Below are 16,090 nucleotides of genomic sequence, written 5' to 3' on the forward strand. Positions count from 1 at the left end.
TTGCTAGTCAATGTGCTCAATGTTACTTTCAGTCTTATTTGTTTCCCTAGATAATAAAGGATGGCTGCAGTAAAGTTTTCTTTCTGTGCTCTTGCACAGAATGTCAATCAGTTTTTAGCCACTGTATTACTCTTGGTTGTAATGAGAGTGCAGAAATTAAAACTGATCCAGGGTCAGCAGGGCCCGCCCGCTCCCATGAGTGCCCTCCTGAAGCACGCTGGGAAACCCAGTTGACGTGTCACCATGGCAACTGCGCACCACTTGGATTTCTTCCGTTATTAGCGAGCAGAGTCATACTTTATCAAGTAACGTCGACATTATTTAGGTCGTCTATCGTCAGAGTTGAACTTCAGAGAAAGAAGATGTCGGATATATTGTGCAGGTGGCTGAACGAAGAGCTCCGGCTGTCACAAGCTGTTGGTAAGTATAACTAAAGTTACAGCCTATCAAGCTGCCTGCTAGCTTAATTATGCTAATGATAAGTCACAGGTTTAGTTAGTTATGTCTGTGACTATTGTGAAGTCAAGTCAATTTTTGTTTACGTTGCCCATTATCAAATCCCAATTTGCTCCAAGGACCTTCAGAATCTCTGCATATGGCACCCTGTGTCTTTAGCCTTCCATTCGGATAAGGAATAATGTTAACCTGCCTTAGCACAATAAAAAGCAAAATGCATGTGAATTTATAAAGTTAATAATGTAAGCTCTCTTTGAAGATAACGTCACATATTACATTGCGAAACATTTATTAACCTATTTGTGGCAAGAGATATTGATTGGTATTGTAGTCGATATTATGAGCAACGTTGTTATAAACTTGATAAAACGGGCCAAGAGTATTTTTGGGGAAAAAAACAAAACTGAAAAGCCTACATAGATAGGTTAGCATAACCTACTTGCTTACTTACCTATAATCTACTTTAATGGATAAATTAACATTTTTTAATTTGCAGTCAACATTACAAAATGGTCACATGTTGAAAATGTCATCTGCGTAAATGATTGCATGTTCGTCTTCACAGAGCCAAAGACCTTGGCCAAGAATTTCTCCAGTGGTTACCTAATAGGGGAAGTTCTTCATAAATATCAGTTGCAGAACGATTTCAGTATGTTTATGGAAAAAGAGTAAGTTGGCCACTCTCTCTCTCTGTCTCTCTCTCTAGCTACACTATCTATCCATGCTCCTTTGCTTTTTCTTCCTGTAAAAATAGCTGACAGTTACTCAACTCTCCTGCTCTTTGAAATTGTTCATAATCATTAAAGTTAATCACACTTTTTCTCATAGCACCTCCATCTCCAAATTGAATAATTTTACCCGCCTTGAGCCTACTCTCCAGTTACTGGGGATCTCCTTCGACATAAACACGGCCCACGAACTTATGCAGGAGAAGCAGGGTGTTGCCACACGCCTCCTTTACCAACTCTACGTCTCGCTTGAAAAGAAGAAGAAAGCACAAATCAGTGAGACAGTGATGGAAATCATGCAGCCTGCAGCCGTTGCTGGCCTGCACAAAAAAGAGCTTGAGATCTACTCTGATGTAAGGGGACTGCATAGATGTATGTGTCATGTATGAATGTGGTTAGGGGCCAATTTCTTTGAGCAATAGCATGTTTTGTTCTGTAGAAACATATTAAGATAAGTTGTTTTGCTCTGTACCAGTGCTGAAAAACTGTAAGGTGAAATGTGACTCTTTTAGTCTTTTAATATTTTTGATGTTTGAAGTTCACATTATTAGTCTGATGTAACATCAATATCTACAAAAACTGACATTTTCAAGTAGCTTACTCTTTTTTATATAGCGACTGCATCAGGTGGTAAAACGCGATGCGGATCTGAAGCTGCAGAAAATTTCTCAACACTATGAGGAGAAATGCCATCAATTGGATGATAGGTCTGTGATGATCCATCCCATCCACCGAAAGAGACAACTCAAAGTCCAGGATGTCCAGAGAATGAAGAACATTGAGAAGGTACTGGAGACCAGGAAAGTAAAATATACTATTGTAATACTTTGCCCCTGTATTTACTTAACATAAGATCGAAGTTATGACCAGACTTTAAGACAGTCTACAGTTTACATTTTCATCAACTTGACTTTTTACATATTTTTTTCCTCAGTCTCATGTGTCACACAGTCACCACTCTCTGCAGAACTTTGGTGTTGGGCATTACTGTAATATTATACCAGTACTGAGTGATAAACCTACACTTGAACCTGAGCTGCTTGACAAAGGAAAGCTCATGCTGCTAACAGCTGGGAAATCTGTATGTTGCAGCTTCAGGTGTGTGACTGGAAGCACAATGACATCATGACTTGTAACCAGGCCACTATTGTCCAGGTTCCCAAGCCACCTCCCTACACTTCACAGCTCAGCCGAAAGAGGAGACAACATCAGCAACAACGCAGAGCACAGCAGTCACAGGTGTGATTCAGATTAAATCATGATGTGATAATTTACTGATTCTCTACCAATAATATTTTTAGCTTGTTGACACAGCAAAGGCTGTAGAGTGGTGTCCGCAGAGTTTGTAGAGGCTGATTCTTGCCGACAATAGGCTGTAAATCTCGGTAGAAGTCCCTTTAAAAGCTCACATTAGATTATCAGTGTCTGTTGAATAAGCAATAGAGAAATCCTTTACAGAATTTTTGAAATCAGGTGCAAAAACTTTGTGTTTATTCAGATGTTTCCAGGTACAGTATTCTCAAAACAATAGATTGTTATTGCTAACACCTGTCATTGTTAACAGGGGGGATATTCATTTTCTTTGCCAAGGATTTCGCTGGGATTTTCCAGATTTACTCTGAATTTCAACCGATGATCCTCTGTATACAATACTACCTCTGAGGCAACTGTCACGCTCGACAACAATTTCTCCCATTTTGTCCACACAGATGGTCCGGACTGAAATAGCCCAGTTTGAGACAAACAGGAAGAAACTGGTTTCTTATGATTTTTCTTCATCTTCAAGGTAAGAGAAAAGGAAACATTTGCTAAATTAATATTGTATTTATTTTGTATAATTTTTTTTAGATGTTTGTATTAATGGAGTTTTATAGTAACCTGAGACAGTCACCATCATGCATTAGAGCAAGGACTTAACACATGTAAATTTAATCATTTCAATTCTAGTGGTCAGCCCTTCCCTGGAGATTTTCCCCTTGGTGGCAGCAGCCAGGGCTGTGATATGCCTGGAAGTGGAACTAAGCTGATTTTACAATCCAATAGCAAGTATATACAGGATATCCGACAGAGACTGGCAGAGAATGCTGTAGCTCGTGAGCAGAGAGAAAAAAGACGAGACAGATTCCTGGTGGAGCAGCTCAAGGCCCATGAAGCTCAAGAGGTAAAACTTCTGTTCTCACTGAGTAATGTTGATAGAGATAAATATGCACTTAGATTCATTCAGTACAGTCTGTTTCTCTACCTGATGATATTTCTCGCATCATTCATATCTATCTCATCTAACCATTTGTTTTTGTAGACCTTATGGAAAATACATTACAAACAAATCTCACACGTCCTGTTCTCTTTGACCTCACACTGTTATTTGACATTCATCATTTTAACCCAAAATGAATCGAGTGAGCAGCCACCTCTGTCTGACCCCGCAGGAGGCAAGGCGAGACGAGCAGCTCGTGAAGCGTCTGACACGTCAGACTCAGCAGGAGCAGCGTTTGGCGGCTCAGCTCCTACAGATACGTTTTCAGAAGGAGGTGATCCGGGAGAACCGCCTGTTCAGAGAGCAGCAGTACCAGCAGCGGAGAGAGAGGGACTTCCAGGAAGCTCTGGAGAGGGAGGCGGTGAGATAGGATGACTAAAGAAGAAGAAAAATCCTGTCTATAGTTACTTTGCATTAGGTTGCATCAGTGATAGTATGAGTATTGTCATAGGAAGAGAGGAAAGGGTTGATTTGAGTAGTTTGAATAGTATCAACAAGGTAGTAGATATTCTGAAGAGAAAGAAAGGGACTTCTGGGAGACGTCCCTTTCTGTATGAATCATGTATGAACCATGACATAAACAATTTTATGTTTATCTGTTAAATCCTTCCAGTGACCACACTATACTGTAGATGACTAGTTGAAAAGAAGGCAGATACTTGAATAAATGCCTCGCAAAGGCTGAAAGCCATGATCCAGCATGGTTTCAGTGTTAAATGTACAGTATGCTGTGAGCTGTTTGGTGTGGTTGTGGTGCTGTGGCATTGTTATTAATCTAGTTTGTTAGGCAGTCCCAGAGCAGGTTGTCATGTGATTAACTGTGGTTATTTGCCATTGCCATTTGCTCTAAAAAGTGAAATAATCTTTCCTGCTTGATGATTTAGTGAGGAAAATCACACTTTTAAATGTACGTACAAATGAAGGCTTTAATGGGTTATTATTGAGGCTCTGTCTAATGGCAAACTAGGAAGCTGATTCAAATCTTCCTTTCTTTTTTTCTGCAACCTTCAATATCAGTAATCTACTGAATTTCCCACAAAAACACGTACAGTAGTTATGTGTTTTGCACAATAAATGACCTATGTGACATCTTTCATCTTCATTAGTTACTTAACATTGGTGATTAGCAGGCACATTTATGTCATTTCCTCTGCACTCATCCCATCTTTTGACGGGGGCCTGGTACAGGCTTTGGCTCAGCAGGCTAAGTTGGAACATGCCGAAGAGATCAGAAAGGAGCTTGGATTCTGTAACAGGATTGCCGCTGAGCGAGCTCAGACCAGATACAAGAAGCACTTTGCGAGCTGCAAGGACATTTTGGAGCAGATAATGGACTTGGCCACCAAGGTTGGAGAATATCGACTGCTCACTGGGAAGTACGTAACACAGTTGCTTTTAATGATGCAGTAGAAAATGCATATAGTATTTGAGCTTTAAACTTCTTGGTCAGTCAATTAATGAATATGTGAAAATGTCAGAATTTTGTATTGCATCTCTCAGTAGTTACAAAGTATTATCAGAAATGATTGTAAAAATTAGTTAAGCAATCTAATTTTAAGAGTTGAATGTGCTGTAAAGACATTTCAACTTCACTTTCCACTTCATGATCTGAGGGATGGTATTGAGAGATGGATAAGTCCTCTGCTATGTCTCCAAATTGTATCTATTTATTCTTAATTCTCGTTCATTCATTCATTCAACCACAAAACATAATATCAAAGTTGTCATCAAAGTTTTTTTTCTTTTAAAAGAAACACACTCCGGCAGTGGGTAAAATAAGATTCATAACAACAGGAGCAACAGAAGAAAATACATGGGCAAAAATGCAGTTAAAGCATTGGTTTGTGTCTGTCTGTCATCATTGTTTCATTGTTTTCTTTCTACTCTAAACAAGGTATTTTAGGAAAGTATTGACAATCTGACATCTGACTGTGAAAAAATTACCAATATTGGAAACAATTTTGTACAACTGACCAGTGGTCTAATAAAATCAGGAGATGTCATCATCCTGTCTGCTTCTTCTCATGACCAAATACATCATTTTCACAGATATGCACTGCTCAATATTCACTTTTCACATGTATATATACCGTATTTGTCCTACATATCAGCTCTTCTGCTCATGGTTAGATGAACCATTTCTTGATAAACGGTTAAGTTAAAGAATTTTCAGGCTCAAACAAAAAACAGTTTTCTTTTGAATACATTTGGAGGACATTAAAAAGTACTGTGCAGTCACTTAGATACCTGGCATGCAGTAAATGAAGTAGTTCAAACAGGTATAGGTTATTTTTTAAGCATAATTCCACTTATTAAGTCCAGCTTTGCCTCCTGTCCTTTTTTTCTGCTCTCATGTCCAGTCTGATTCCAGAGAAGCTGATGAGAGAGTGGAAGGAATTGCTGTTCAGTGGTCTGCCTCTCTATGAGCCGATAAAGGGCCAGCTGCCAGGGTTTGAGTTCTCTGCCCCACTAGACCCTGTAGAACTTAAGAAGCAGGAGATACTCAAAAACCAGGACTATGATGAATACACTGTGAGTTTGAAACATGACTGCAATGTTTTTAAATCATGTTTGGAATTGAGTGTTTGCCCACACGCTTGCATGTAGCTTGTCTGTGTACACTGAATAACTTGTTAGTTGAGCCCACACTTTCAAATGAATGTTTTCACTGCCATCATCAGACATTACTTGACATAAAGTAAGGAAAGCCGACCAAGCTACATTTTTTTTTACACTGACACAGTATGTCCCTGAACTGTCTAAATGCTGAACGTCCTCTTTGTCTTAGCCATGTGTTATGTTTGCCAGAATATGGTAGGTGAATGGGCATGGCCAGAGGAAACAGGGGAGGCCAAATTACCCCCGACCAACAACAACATTCTTGGACATGTTGTCCTGCGACTGCGGAACATTGTCCATCAACCTATCATGGAACCCTCTTCACCTTCATTTCCTCAATTTACCCTCAAGGCCTGTGTCCTTGGCAAGTTTTGCTCTGGCAAGACCACCTGCCTGTCCAAGATTGCTGAAGGTACGCGGCTTGCAGTCCGAACACAAATGCAGGCATACACACAAGCAAGCAATGTCCCATCACTTAATTATGTCTTTATTGAAATTCTATGTTAAAAATGGATGTGGAATAAGATTGCATGGCTTATCTGTTGGTGAGTAAGCTGTTTTCTGCTTTAGCCCACGGCATCTATGTCTTATCAGCTGACAGGCTGATTGAGGAGGCTCTGAGTGCTTCCCAGAATGGAGAGGAGGTTAGTCAGATACAGTATGACAGGATTGTAACTTCACTAGTATTAGTTTGCTTTAAAAGGATTATTCACGACCATAAAATCTCTCTAGTCTCACCTCACACGTATGGCCCTAAAATGTCCTAAATGATCTTAGACATCTCACCTTTTAAAACAACTCTTTTTTTTTTTTTAACGAAATCTACAGGCCACAGAGCAGCAGGAAGAGAAAGACAATGAGCAACTGATCACATCCTCCACATCACTGGAACCCGGTCTGTTACTGAACCCAGCATGAGTCCCCTCTATGCTGTTTTGTACATCACACTGTGTTCACTTGGTTGTAATAAAAATGCACTGCATATTAAGTATTTGACACAGCTGCTTCTCTGATTTGATATGTCACTTGTATTGCCATTGTTTCTCAGATCTCGACGCTAAAGAGCAAAGTAGAGACAGTAACTTAAGAGTAAGTGTCGTCTGACTGTGTTTTGTATTTACTCAGACACAATGTAACCTGTATTCAGTATATATCACTAACCAGATAAGATTTGATTTCCTCGCAGAGGGAATAATGACTTTCGGGGGGATGGAATAATTAGAAATATAGAGTAATTAACATGATTTTTTCCAGAATTTATGCATACTTTTGTGAAATTAACTACTTGATTCTTTTCTTGCTTAAATATGTCTCTTACCCAGCTGTCTACAAGGGCTATGCAGGGAACAGCTGCAGAAAAAGAGCTGCGAAAAGGCAACGCCATCTCCAGTGAGCTGTTAGTGGACATTATAGTAGAGGCTATCAGGTAAACACACAACTGGTACTGCTATAAAATACTGTATGTAAGATTCAGTCAATTGTAGTGTCTCATTTTTATCATCACATCAGTATTTCAGAGAAATGTCAATGATACAACCTTAATTTTATATACAGTGTGGACAAAATGAACAAGCAACAACTCCACAGGTGCTCTCTAGACAGTGAAATATTTGCTGTACCTTACTAGGCAGGTCCCAGCTCAGTCAGGTTGGATCTTGGATGGCTTTCCGTTGGACATCACCCAGGCCTACCTGCTAGAAGAAGCCCTTGGTGGGTCTGTGGACACAGGAAATGTTATTTCAAGCAGCAGGACGGACCTTATTGCTGATCCAAATCCACCCAAACCTCCACCATCCCCAGCTCCTGTACTGGACCTGGCTCTGCTGCTGGATATCCCGGATGAATGCGTCGTCAAGCGTGGATTCAGTAAGACGGGTACGTTACACTGTTGGGAGTTTAATGATATGTATCTGCATGCCCCTAAGCATGATCTGTTAGATGGTGTGTGCAAGTATACAAACACAGGTAATCAGTTAAATTGTATGCGTGTGTGTTGATGTGATTCTCCTGCTCCTGAACCTGATGCAGATACAGATACTGCTACAACCTCCCATCCCACAGACAAGAACTTGTATGTGGCACAAATTCCACACAGGTAAAAAACAAGAATCAAATGGGAAACTACACTGATATGAAGTCATTACTGCCACTGCATGACTGAGTGTCTAATATCGAACATCTGTTTTCCCTCTCAAGGATTGCAGCTTTTCATGACACTTGGCCAAAACTAGAGAAATGGTTTGGTGGAGAGCAAAACATTTTGGTCCGTGTTGATGCAGATGTAGATGAGGAGGAGCTTTACAGGAGGGTGGAGTCTGTCCTGCAGCAAGTTATGATGCAAACACAGGAGTGTAAGTGGTTGTCATTACAGTATTAGCACAGTGTTAGTAGACTCAGATTCTTGGTCTTTTCCCCATCCCACTCAGAATCTGTTTCTTTATTGTTCCGTGAGATAGAAATAATTAAGGTAACAGTAAGGTTTTAATTTTTTCAGACACAGATTATGATAGTCTTGATGTAGAGAATGTATTGAAGATGATTCCTTCAAAGAAACATAATATTTACTCACATATTCCCTCATCAGCTCTTGCCACTCCTCCTGTTGAAGATGTAGTGCTGGACGGTGGGAAAGCTCCAGATTCCTCCTCCTCAGCCACACCTTCACCTGTCGAGCAACCTACGGTTTACACAGACAAAGCTCCTGACCCCACAGGGTCCCATTCCAGCCTCAGTGAGGAAAAAACCCAAAGTACAAAGTCGCTTTCCAAATCCAGCACACACTCCCCCAGAGGTGATTTAATCAATAGTCTGTGGATTACACATTTTAAAGTCAATCCTAATCACAAGAGAACCTCTGCTTCAAAGAGAGGATTTATAAATGATATCTTCTGACTATGAACGTGATGTGTTTAATAATCATTTTCTACTAACACATGTTGACTGACTTGTTGGTATCACCAATGTCTATTTTATGATGGTTTGCCACCAAATTACTTCCCCACTGCTGTAGTCAATAATAAAACACAGCCATTATGAGTTTCTTATTTGATTCAGTCACTTAATATCAAACTATGATAATTTAGCATTCAATGAATATGATTCATGATAGTTTTTTATGGTGATGATTTCTGCATTGTTCTTCCGGCTTATCAATAGGGCACTCTAGGAAGGCGTCAGCTTCCTCAGTGACCAATGAGGACTCTCAGGGAGTTCCCAAGAATCCACCTAAGGCTGCCTCTCCCTGCCCAGGTTCATCCAACTGGGTCTATGTGGATGAACCCCTTCCCCCAGTAGGATACAACTTTCTATTTATGTTTGTTTTGCTTAATAGATTTGGAAATCCATTCCTAATGTATTTATCCCTGATTTTTTTTTTCAATGACATTCAACATGATATTCAGATACACCCACTGGGGGTTACCACAAAGTGGCCCACTAACATGTTTCAGCATTTGGACCTGTGGTTTCCCACCTGATTTGCTTTTCAGAGGCTCAATACATGTCATATTACATCTTTGTGAAATTGCTTTCATTACTCTATGTATTGTGTTATTTTAATCGTCCTCCCTTGGCCCCTGATTTGTTCATCTCTTCCCCTCCCCGTCTCTATTTTTAGGAGATCCCAGAGTACCTGTGCTCCCACTGGGACACATTGTGTGACTCTTATGTGAACAACATAAAGACAGTGATGCAGCAGCTGCGCTCACAACGCACTGTTGTTATCCGTCGCCTATACAACATCAGGTATTGTGCCAGGCCTCGGAAGTCGTGTGAACATGGTTTATTTCATGTAGGACACTAAGTACATAAGGGCATAATGAAACATTTGCATAATGGACACCTTTCAGTGTCCGTCTTTTCTCCAATATAGTACAATTAGAGTTGAGTTACAGTTGGCTGTGACCCTAATGTCAGTACCATTAGATTAGGTTATTTATCAGAAACATTTCACAAGATAATTTATGTTAATAGTAAAGTATTTAAAAAAATCTCTCTGATAAATACACACCTAACTATTACCTTGTTCCCTATATCTGTAGAGAGGAGTACAAGCTTCACCTGGGGCGTCCAGACTTGAAGCAGGAGTTAGTGTCTCAGTGGCAGAAGGACTTTAACAGCATACCTGATGACATGAGAGAGGATGAAGAAACCAAAGCAGAGCTACATTTGAGACTGGATGTAAGAAGAATTTATAATATAATACAATACAGATACTGTTTAACTGCTCCTGAAAATAGGTTAAAAACCTGCTGAAAAATGAAGATCTAGAATATACCAAGATTTACTGATATGTGTCCAGGAACTGTGTGAACGTTTGTGGGACATTAGTGACAAGCGTAAGGAGAAGGACGAGGAAGAGAGGGCTGCTCTCATGGGTGAAGGCTGGGTGGAGGACCACACTGCCATCATCATTAACCACCACTCTGTACTCATGCAGGTACATTTTTTGTTTCTGTGTAACTCAAACAAAAAAGCAAAATTTTGGATCATTTAAATTCTGTTTTTTATAGACTCGTGTTACGGACTATTTTCCTTTATTCTCTGTGTTTTTTGGTTTTTTTTAGTTCTTTGTGTTTATGGTGTATAGGAACATATGTCTAATATGTATCTTGTCCCTGTGATCTACCATAATCTTGGTAGGTGGAGGTGGACCGTTTCCAGACCACACTCTGTCTTCTGAGGGTCTACTATTTGAGCATGTACAGTAAGGTGCTGCCTGAACTACCTTCCAACACTATTTGTATCTCCCTACTGGGCACACCAGAAACTAAAGACCAGGACGAGAGGCAAGAAACACACTATTAAAAGCAACCTAACCATTTTAATACAACATAATAAAATGAAATGACAAAATTGTGAATTCTATGATGATGAGTGCAGAAATGAAATTTTTTATTTTGGTCCACCAGTAGTGAAACAGCGAAGACAAGTGTGGATGATGGAGAGGACAAGAAGACACCTAAATTGTACGGGAGAAGCAACTATTGCATGCAGCATTTCCATTAAGTTCACTGCAGTCAGTTTGAAAGATGAATTGGATGCTGTCATTTACTCACAGGCCAAATACTTGCCAGCATAAACACATACACACATTTCTCTTCTCTGGTATTCTCCTCGTCCCCAGGCGTCCTGACTCTTCACAAGGGGTCTCCAAGATGAAAGACCAGGGTCAGACTGAACCGGTCAAGGTCACATCAAATCACATTTCCTGCCTCTCTTAATGTAGCTTTCATTCACTTTGACTCTTTTAGTCTTTCTCAAGGTCTGTGGCTGATTTTGTTATTTTAGAATGAACTCATTTGTACTCATAAACGATTGCTATAGATATTTTATTCCCTGCTATCCTTGTTTGTTTTAGTTGATTCAGGTTGTGCTACCTAATAAGATGTTTTTGGTTCTCAGTGAATTCAAATATTGTTTAGTGAAAGGTGATATGTGGATATATAGTCTTATAGTGTGAGATACTGACCCTTTTCAATGTTAACTCTAGCCACCACATGAGAAACTGCTCTCTGACTATGAGGAGGCACTCACAGCCATTAACAAACTGGTAATGCTCTGTGTGTGTGTGAGTTCACATCAACATATTATGAAGGTGTATATAGTTTTTTCCCCACTCCTGATGTGTATGGGTGGTATGTATGTGTAGGTGTCAGCTGAAGCCCACCAGGGGGAGACAAAAGAGGAGAAGGAGAGACTGCAAGAGAAGGAGAGGGTGGGGGCCTCTGCAAGTGCAAAGAAAAAGGAAAAAAGGAAGCCGTCGTCAAAAAAACCAAAAGGCATGTCTTAAGTTTTAAGAAAACAATAAAGAGATGCCCTCTTAGAGTGTGTCATATGCTACAGTAAGTCTTCTACATCATTATCTTCCTCCTCATCCTCTTCCCCCAGGGCCACCATCCCCACCTCCGGCACCCAGCCCTGATAATGAAATCTCAGAAAACAGTCATAATCAAGAAGTCAAAAACAAAATACAGAAAGAATATGCTGCTGCACTGGGTCACGAGGGTATGCACGCGCACACACACACACACACACACACACACATACATCATCATCATCATTATCGTCATCATCATCATCATCATCATCATCATAGGAACATGTGGTCAATTTTCTAAGTGGTTCTGTTTTCTAAGACCTCTAATATGAAGGATATTTACATGCAGGTGAGTCTGTATTCACATGTTTTGGATTTTCATATGTGCACATACAGTACGTGCGTGCATGTGTGTGTATACATGGTTAATATATAGTTTTGTTCCTCTGTATGTCTTCATGCATGTGTGTGTTTTTCAGAGAATGCAGCGAAGGTCCGCCTTGCACTGGTGAAAGGTCATGGTCTGGCGATGGTGCACTCCTTGCAAAGCAGAGCTGAAGAGATCTTACGCAGCATGGAGAAGTGGTTAGAAGTACACTATCTTGCAGAAATGAAGAGGTATGGTACAGTCTGAGTGTGGGTTGATGTGTGATATGGTATGGTGTCCATATAGACGGACATCAGTGTGAAGGTTGTAATATCAAAGGGCTGCATTGCTGTCCCTTTTTCATTTGTGTTGAGTTTTGTTGGTGTGTGATAGATCTGTCTTTTATGACCATGTCGTGTCATGTTATGTCATAATGTTACTGTGTATGTGTGCATTGTTGTTGCACTATTGTATTACTGAATTTATGTGTTTATTTTGTCAAAAAAAAATAATAAAAAAATCGCAAAACATAAAAGATATTCAAATCAATGAAATGCATTTAGTGCTTTAGGACATCATTCTGAAACTGCAGTATTAATTGAGAAACTAAAAATACATAGCATTTGTTAAAAATTGCAGGTTTTGGTCTCCACTGAGACTGAATTCCATTAAGCCTGGTCAGAGTGTTTTTGTCAGTAATGATATTTTGAAGACATGACTGATGTTTTATCTGTGTCCGTCTCCTTTTCTCTAGTATTGATCAACTGTCAAAAGTAGCTCGCCATCACATAGAGGCTGGTGCTAAATTGCAGAATGAGCTTGTGTTGGTACGTAATGACTTTCTAATTGTATTAATGTATTGATATTGACTATCAATGCCAGGTCTGTATAGACTGGTACTCACTAGTTAAAGGGAATCTCTCCCATCCTTTCTTTAGCTTCAGGGTAAGTGGAGGATGAAATTTGAATTGTTCTTCCAGAGTGTAACATAGGACAACGGCAGAGACTTCTCTATATTCTTTTCTCCAGGTCGGTACTGATTTCTACCTGAATGGAGACTGCAACATGTTGGCCAGCCCGCCTCCCCCTCCCCGTCCACCTACTCTGGAGAAACCCACACAGTCTACTCTGACCATCACTCAGTTAGAGTCACTCCATAAACAGTTCTGCACTGTTGTTCCATCAGGTACATACAGGGGAGACAAGTTGTGATGTGATTCGGTCTATTTATCCTGCTGTTAAACTATTTATCATCTACCCATCCTTTTCCTTCCTTTTGTGACTTTCAGGCCTCATGTCCAGCTCTGAGTTCTTCAGTTTACTCAGGGATATCACCTGTGTTATCATGGGCAGAAACAACCTGCCTGATCACTGGATCGACATGAATGAACAACAGGTATCAGAGAATTCCAAACACAAATTTGGGTAATAATTTCTTTTCTCTTTGCTTCATAGCACCAAATAGAAGGTCACAAGAGAGACAGTTCTGAACAGTTTCAGTCAATGACAAAAAGTTTTAAAACCAAATAACTATATAATCAGATAGCACTCTGCTAACTACCGCAGTGCAGTGAAAGCAAAGCAAGACACAAAACATTCCTGCCCCACACTTTCCAGTTATGTATGTATTCTAAACAAAAAACAAACAAACAAACACACACATTGTACAGCCTACAGGAGCCTTGTCCATTTCTCTCCTGCTTTCAGATGACAGAGATTGTATCTTTGCTATCGGATGACGATGAACTGATAGACTGGCGTCGGTTTCTGCTCAGTGCTGCCCTCCCTTGGCCATTTCCCTCCTTAACACAGCTGCTGGTCCTGTTGCAACACTTCAAGGCAACAGATACTGGCAACACAGGCTACATAAATGAGGAACAGTACCTACAGGTTAGTCTCTTCACACACACACAACCTCAGATGTAGACTGTGAATTCCAATTCTGACTCTCTGGTAAGATATTATATATATATATATATATATATATATATTATATATATTCACATACGGTAGTATAAAGTGAAAACTCCCTGTAGCTCCCTGAATATAAAAGGAAAAGTTGTAATTGCATCTCTTGCCTCATTTCTCACCAGACAGAGTTGTGGTTTTCCAATGACAGCATCCAGCCCATCTCTGAAGACCCCTCTGAACCTCTACCTTATGACCATCTGGCTAACCTACGCAAGGTAAACTACCCACAATGCCTGGAAACTTAATTCCAAATCAAAGTAAAGTTTCATTTTTACAGAAAAAGGGAAATTTAAGTTTTCATGGTGCAGCAATAACATAAAAGACAAAAAGAATGAACAATGACAGAAGAGGAATGAGAAAATATAAAAGGTAAATACAGTCTTAACCAGCTTTTAAACTACTGCTATACACACTACATATCCCTCTGTTCTTCCTTCTTAGTTCTTTTTCCAGCTGTTTGCGGACCACTCGTTCTCTCCACCTCGACTGTTCTATGTGTCCATGCTGCAGTACTTTGCAGCTGACCCCAACCCCAGACAGGGCTTCATCAGAGCTCTTAGTGTAGTGCTGGGACAACATCTCGAGCACTCCTCACCAAGCCATCTTGTCAAGGTGAGTGAATTAATGCACACAATGAATGAAATTTCTGAAAAGCACCTGATCTTCTTCATCTTCTATTGTCAAAAATATCATTATTTTCTGTCGCCAATATCTTCAAATGGTCCACAATTCAAATAGAAATATTTTTTTTCAATAATGCCAACAATGATGTATCAGCATGTGTGAAGTTTTTCTAGTTACTCATCTGTTTTGGAATGAAACTTGAGTGTTAATGTTTCTCTTTGGTACCAACTATTGCACACCAACAGGACTCTATGTCTTCTGTATATAGTCTATGCCCAGTATAGAAGAGACCACAGAGCTCAGCTCTACAGAAGAGACTCCATGTGTATCAAGCAGTTCGTTGGGGGAGCAGGATGTGTCCATACATGCTCTCCTTGCTGTCATCTGCCACAAAGTCACCAAGATCAAGGATGACAACCTCCTTCCTTCAAGCTGCCTAAGTCAGGAGGAGCACACTGAGGTATCATCATGAAAGCTGAAACTGGGCTTTTACGCAAATACATAAATAAATGGTTCATTTGATTAAAGAAAGGGTTGACTAAATATATCAAAGATCTAAGGCCAAGCCCTTTACAAAAAATCTGCACTACACTAAAGTTGTGTAAAGCTTTTAAATGACTCATTCTGCGTGTTTGCAGGATACCTGATTGCATTTTAAAGGCTACTGGTTCTATACCAAATTATCCATTTTCTAAGCATGAAACTCATCCCTGGTAATACTGTTCATCTCTGCTGGCTTCTAGCGCCTGGTACATATATTCAGAGAGCTGGGCTACAAGCCAGAGGACTGTGTCCCCTTCTCTGTCCTCTCTCAGCATCCTGTCACCCAGAGCCTGATGGAGACCTCAACACACTACCGGCTCGTAGTAAGTCTCTATGAAAACTCATCACTTATCTGCTCCAGTGTCTGTACAAGAATGAGAATGTAAAGAAGTACAGCACTTGTCCTCCGCTGTCCACCATTATGTGCACTTATTTTCTCATGGTTTATTTTTCATGATGACAATCCCACGAGGATTCACCTTCATCTTTCATGTCTCTCTCCCTCTCCACCATTTGTATCCTTTCATTATTGTTTTTAATCTGTATCTCTTAAATTTCTTTCTCTCATCTCTCAGAACATTCATAAACTGCTGCGGGACCATCAGGATGAAGGAGAGGCTAGCAGCCTGACAGTTTCATAAAGGATAAGACACATACAGTACATGTGTACTTTTGGGTGCACCACAAAGTACCTCTTTCACTGAGGA

General features: G+C 40.1%; 1 protein-coding gene across 1 annotated transcript; it reads left to right on the forward strand.

Moving 5' to 3' along the window:
- Positions 1-327: 327 nt before the first annotated feature.
- Positions 328-16,082, forward strand: spef2 (sperm flagellar 2). Its single transcript, XM_070963875.1, has 39 exons — positions 328-420; positions 1,022-1,124; positions 1,285-1,537; positions 1,800-1,970; positions 2,277-2,423; positions 2,894-2,970; positions 3,132-3,345; positions 3,614-3,802; positions 4,630-4,817; positions 5,802-5,973; positions 6,250-6,472; positions 6,631-6,704; positions 6,889-6,955; positions 7,109-7,149; positions 7,383-7,486; positions 7,688-7,935; positions 8,089-8,155; positions 8,257-8,411; positions 8,645-8,851; positions 9,217-9,350; positions 9,677-9,804; positions 10,101-10,239; positions 10,361-10,498; positions 10,702-10,847; positions 10,971-11,027; positions 11,186-11,249; positions 11,552-11,611; positions 11,711-11,792; positions 11,998-12,066; positions 12,358-12,496; positions 13,000-13,072; positions 13,275-13,431; positions 13,535-13,641; positions 13,953-14,135; positions 14,339-14,431; positions 14,658-14,828; positions 15,109-15,300; positions 15,584-15,706; positions 15,959-16,082. Exons 1-39 carry the CDS (start codon positions 363-365, stop codon positions 16,022-16,024), a joined length of 5,079 nt encoding a protein of 1,692 aa, XP_070819976.1. The 5' UTR covers positions 328-362; the 3' UTR covers positions 16,025-16,082.
- The last annotated feature ends 8 nt before the right edge of the window (positions 16,083-16,090 follow it).

The sequence above is a fragment of the Chaetodon trifascialis genome, chromosome 6, assembly GCF_039877785.1.
Source record: "Chaetodon trifascialis isolate fChaTrf1 chromosome 6, fChaTrf1.hap1, whole genome shotgun sequence".
NCBI lineage: Eukaryota > Metazoa > Chordata > Actinopteri > Chaetodontiformes > Chaetodontidae > Chaetodon > Chaetodon trifascialis.

Bases quoted from the DNA above. Each gene is read 5' to 3' on its own strand.
- spef2 (XM_070963875.1), top strand. From the start codon at position 363: ATGTCGGATATATTGTGCAGGTGGCTGAACGAAGAGCTCCGGCTGTCA. The intron at 421-1,021 runs GTAAGTATAACT...TCGTCTTCACAG, and splicing joins CCGGCTGTCACAAGCTGTTG to AGCCAAAGACCTTGGCCAAG. The intron at 8,852-9,216 runs GTGATTTAATCA...GCTTATCAATAG, and splicing joins CAGCACACACTCCCCCAGAG to GGCACTCTAGGAAGGCGTCA.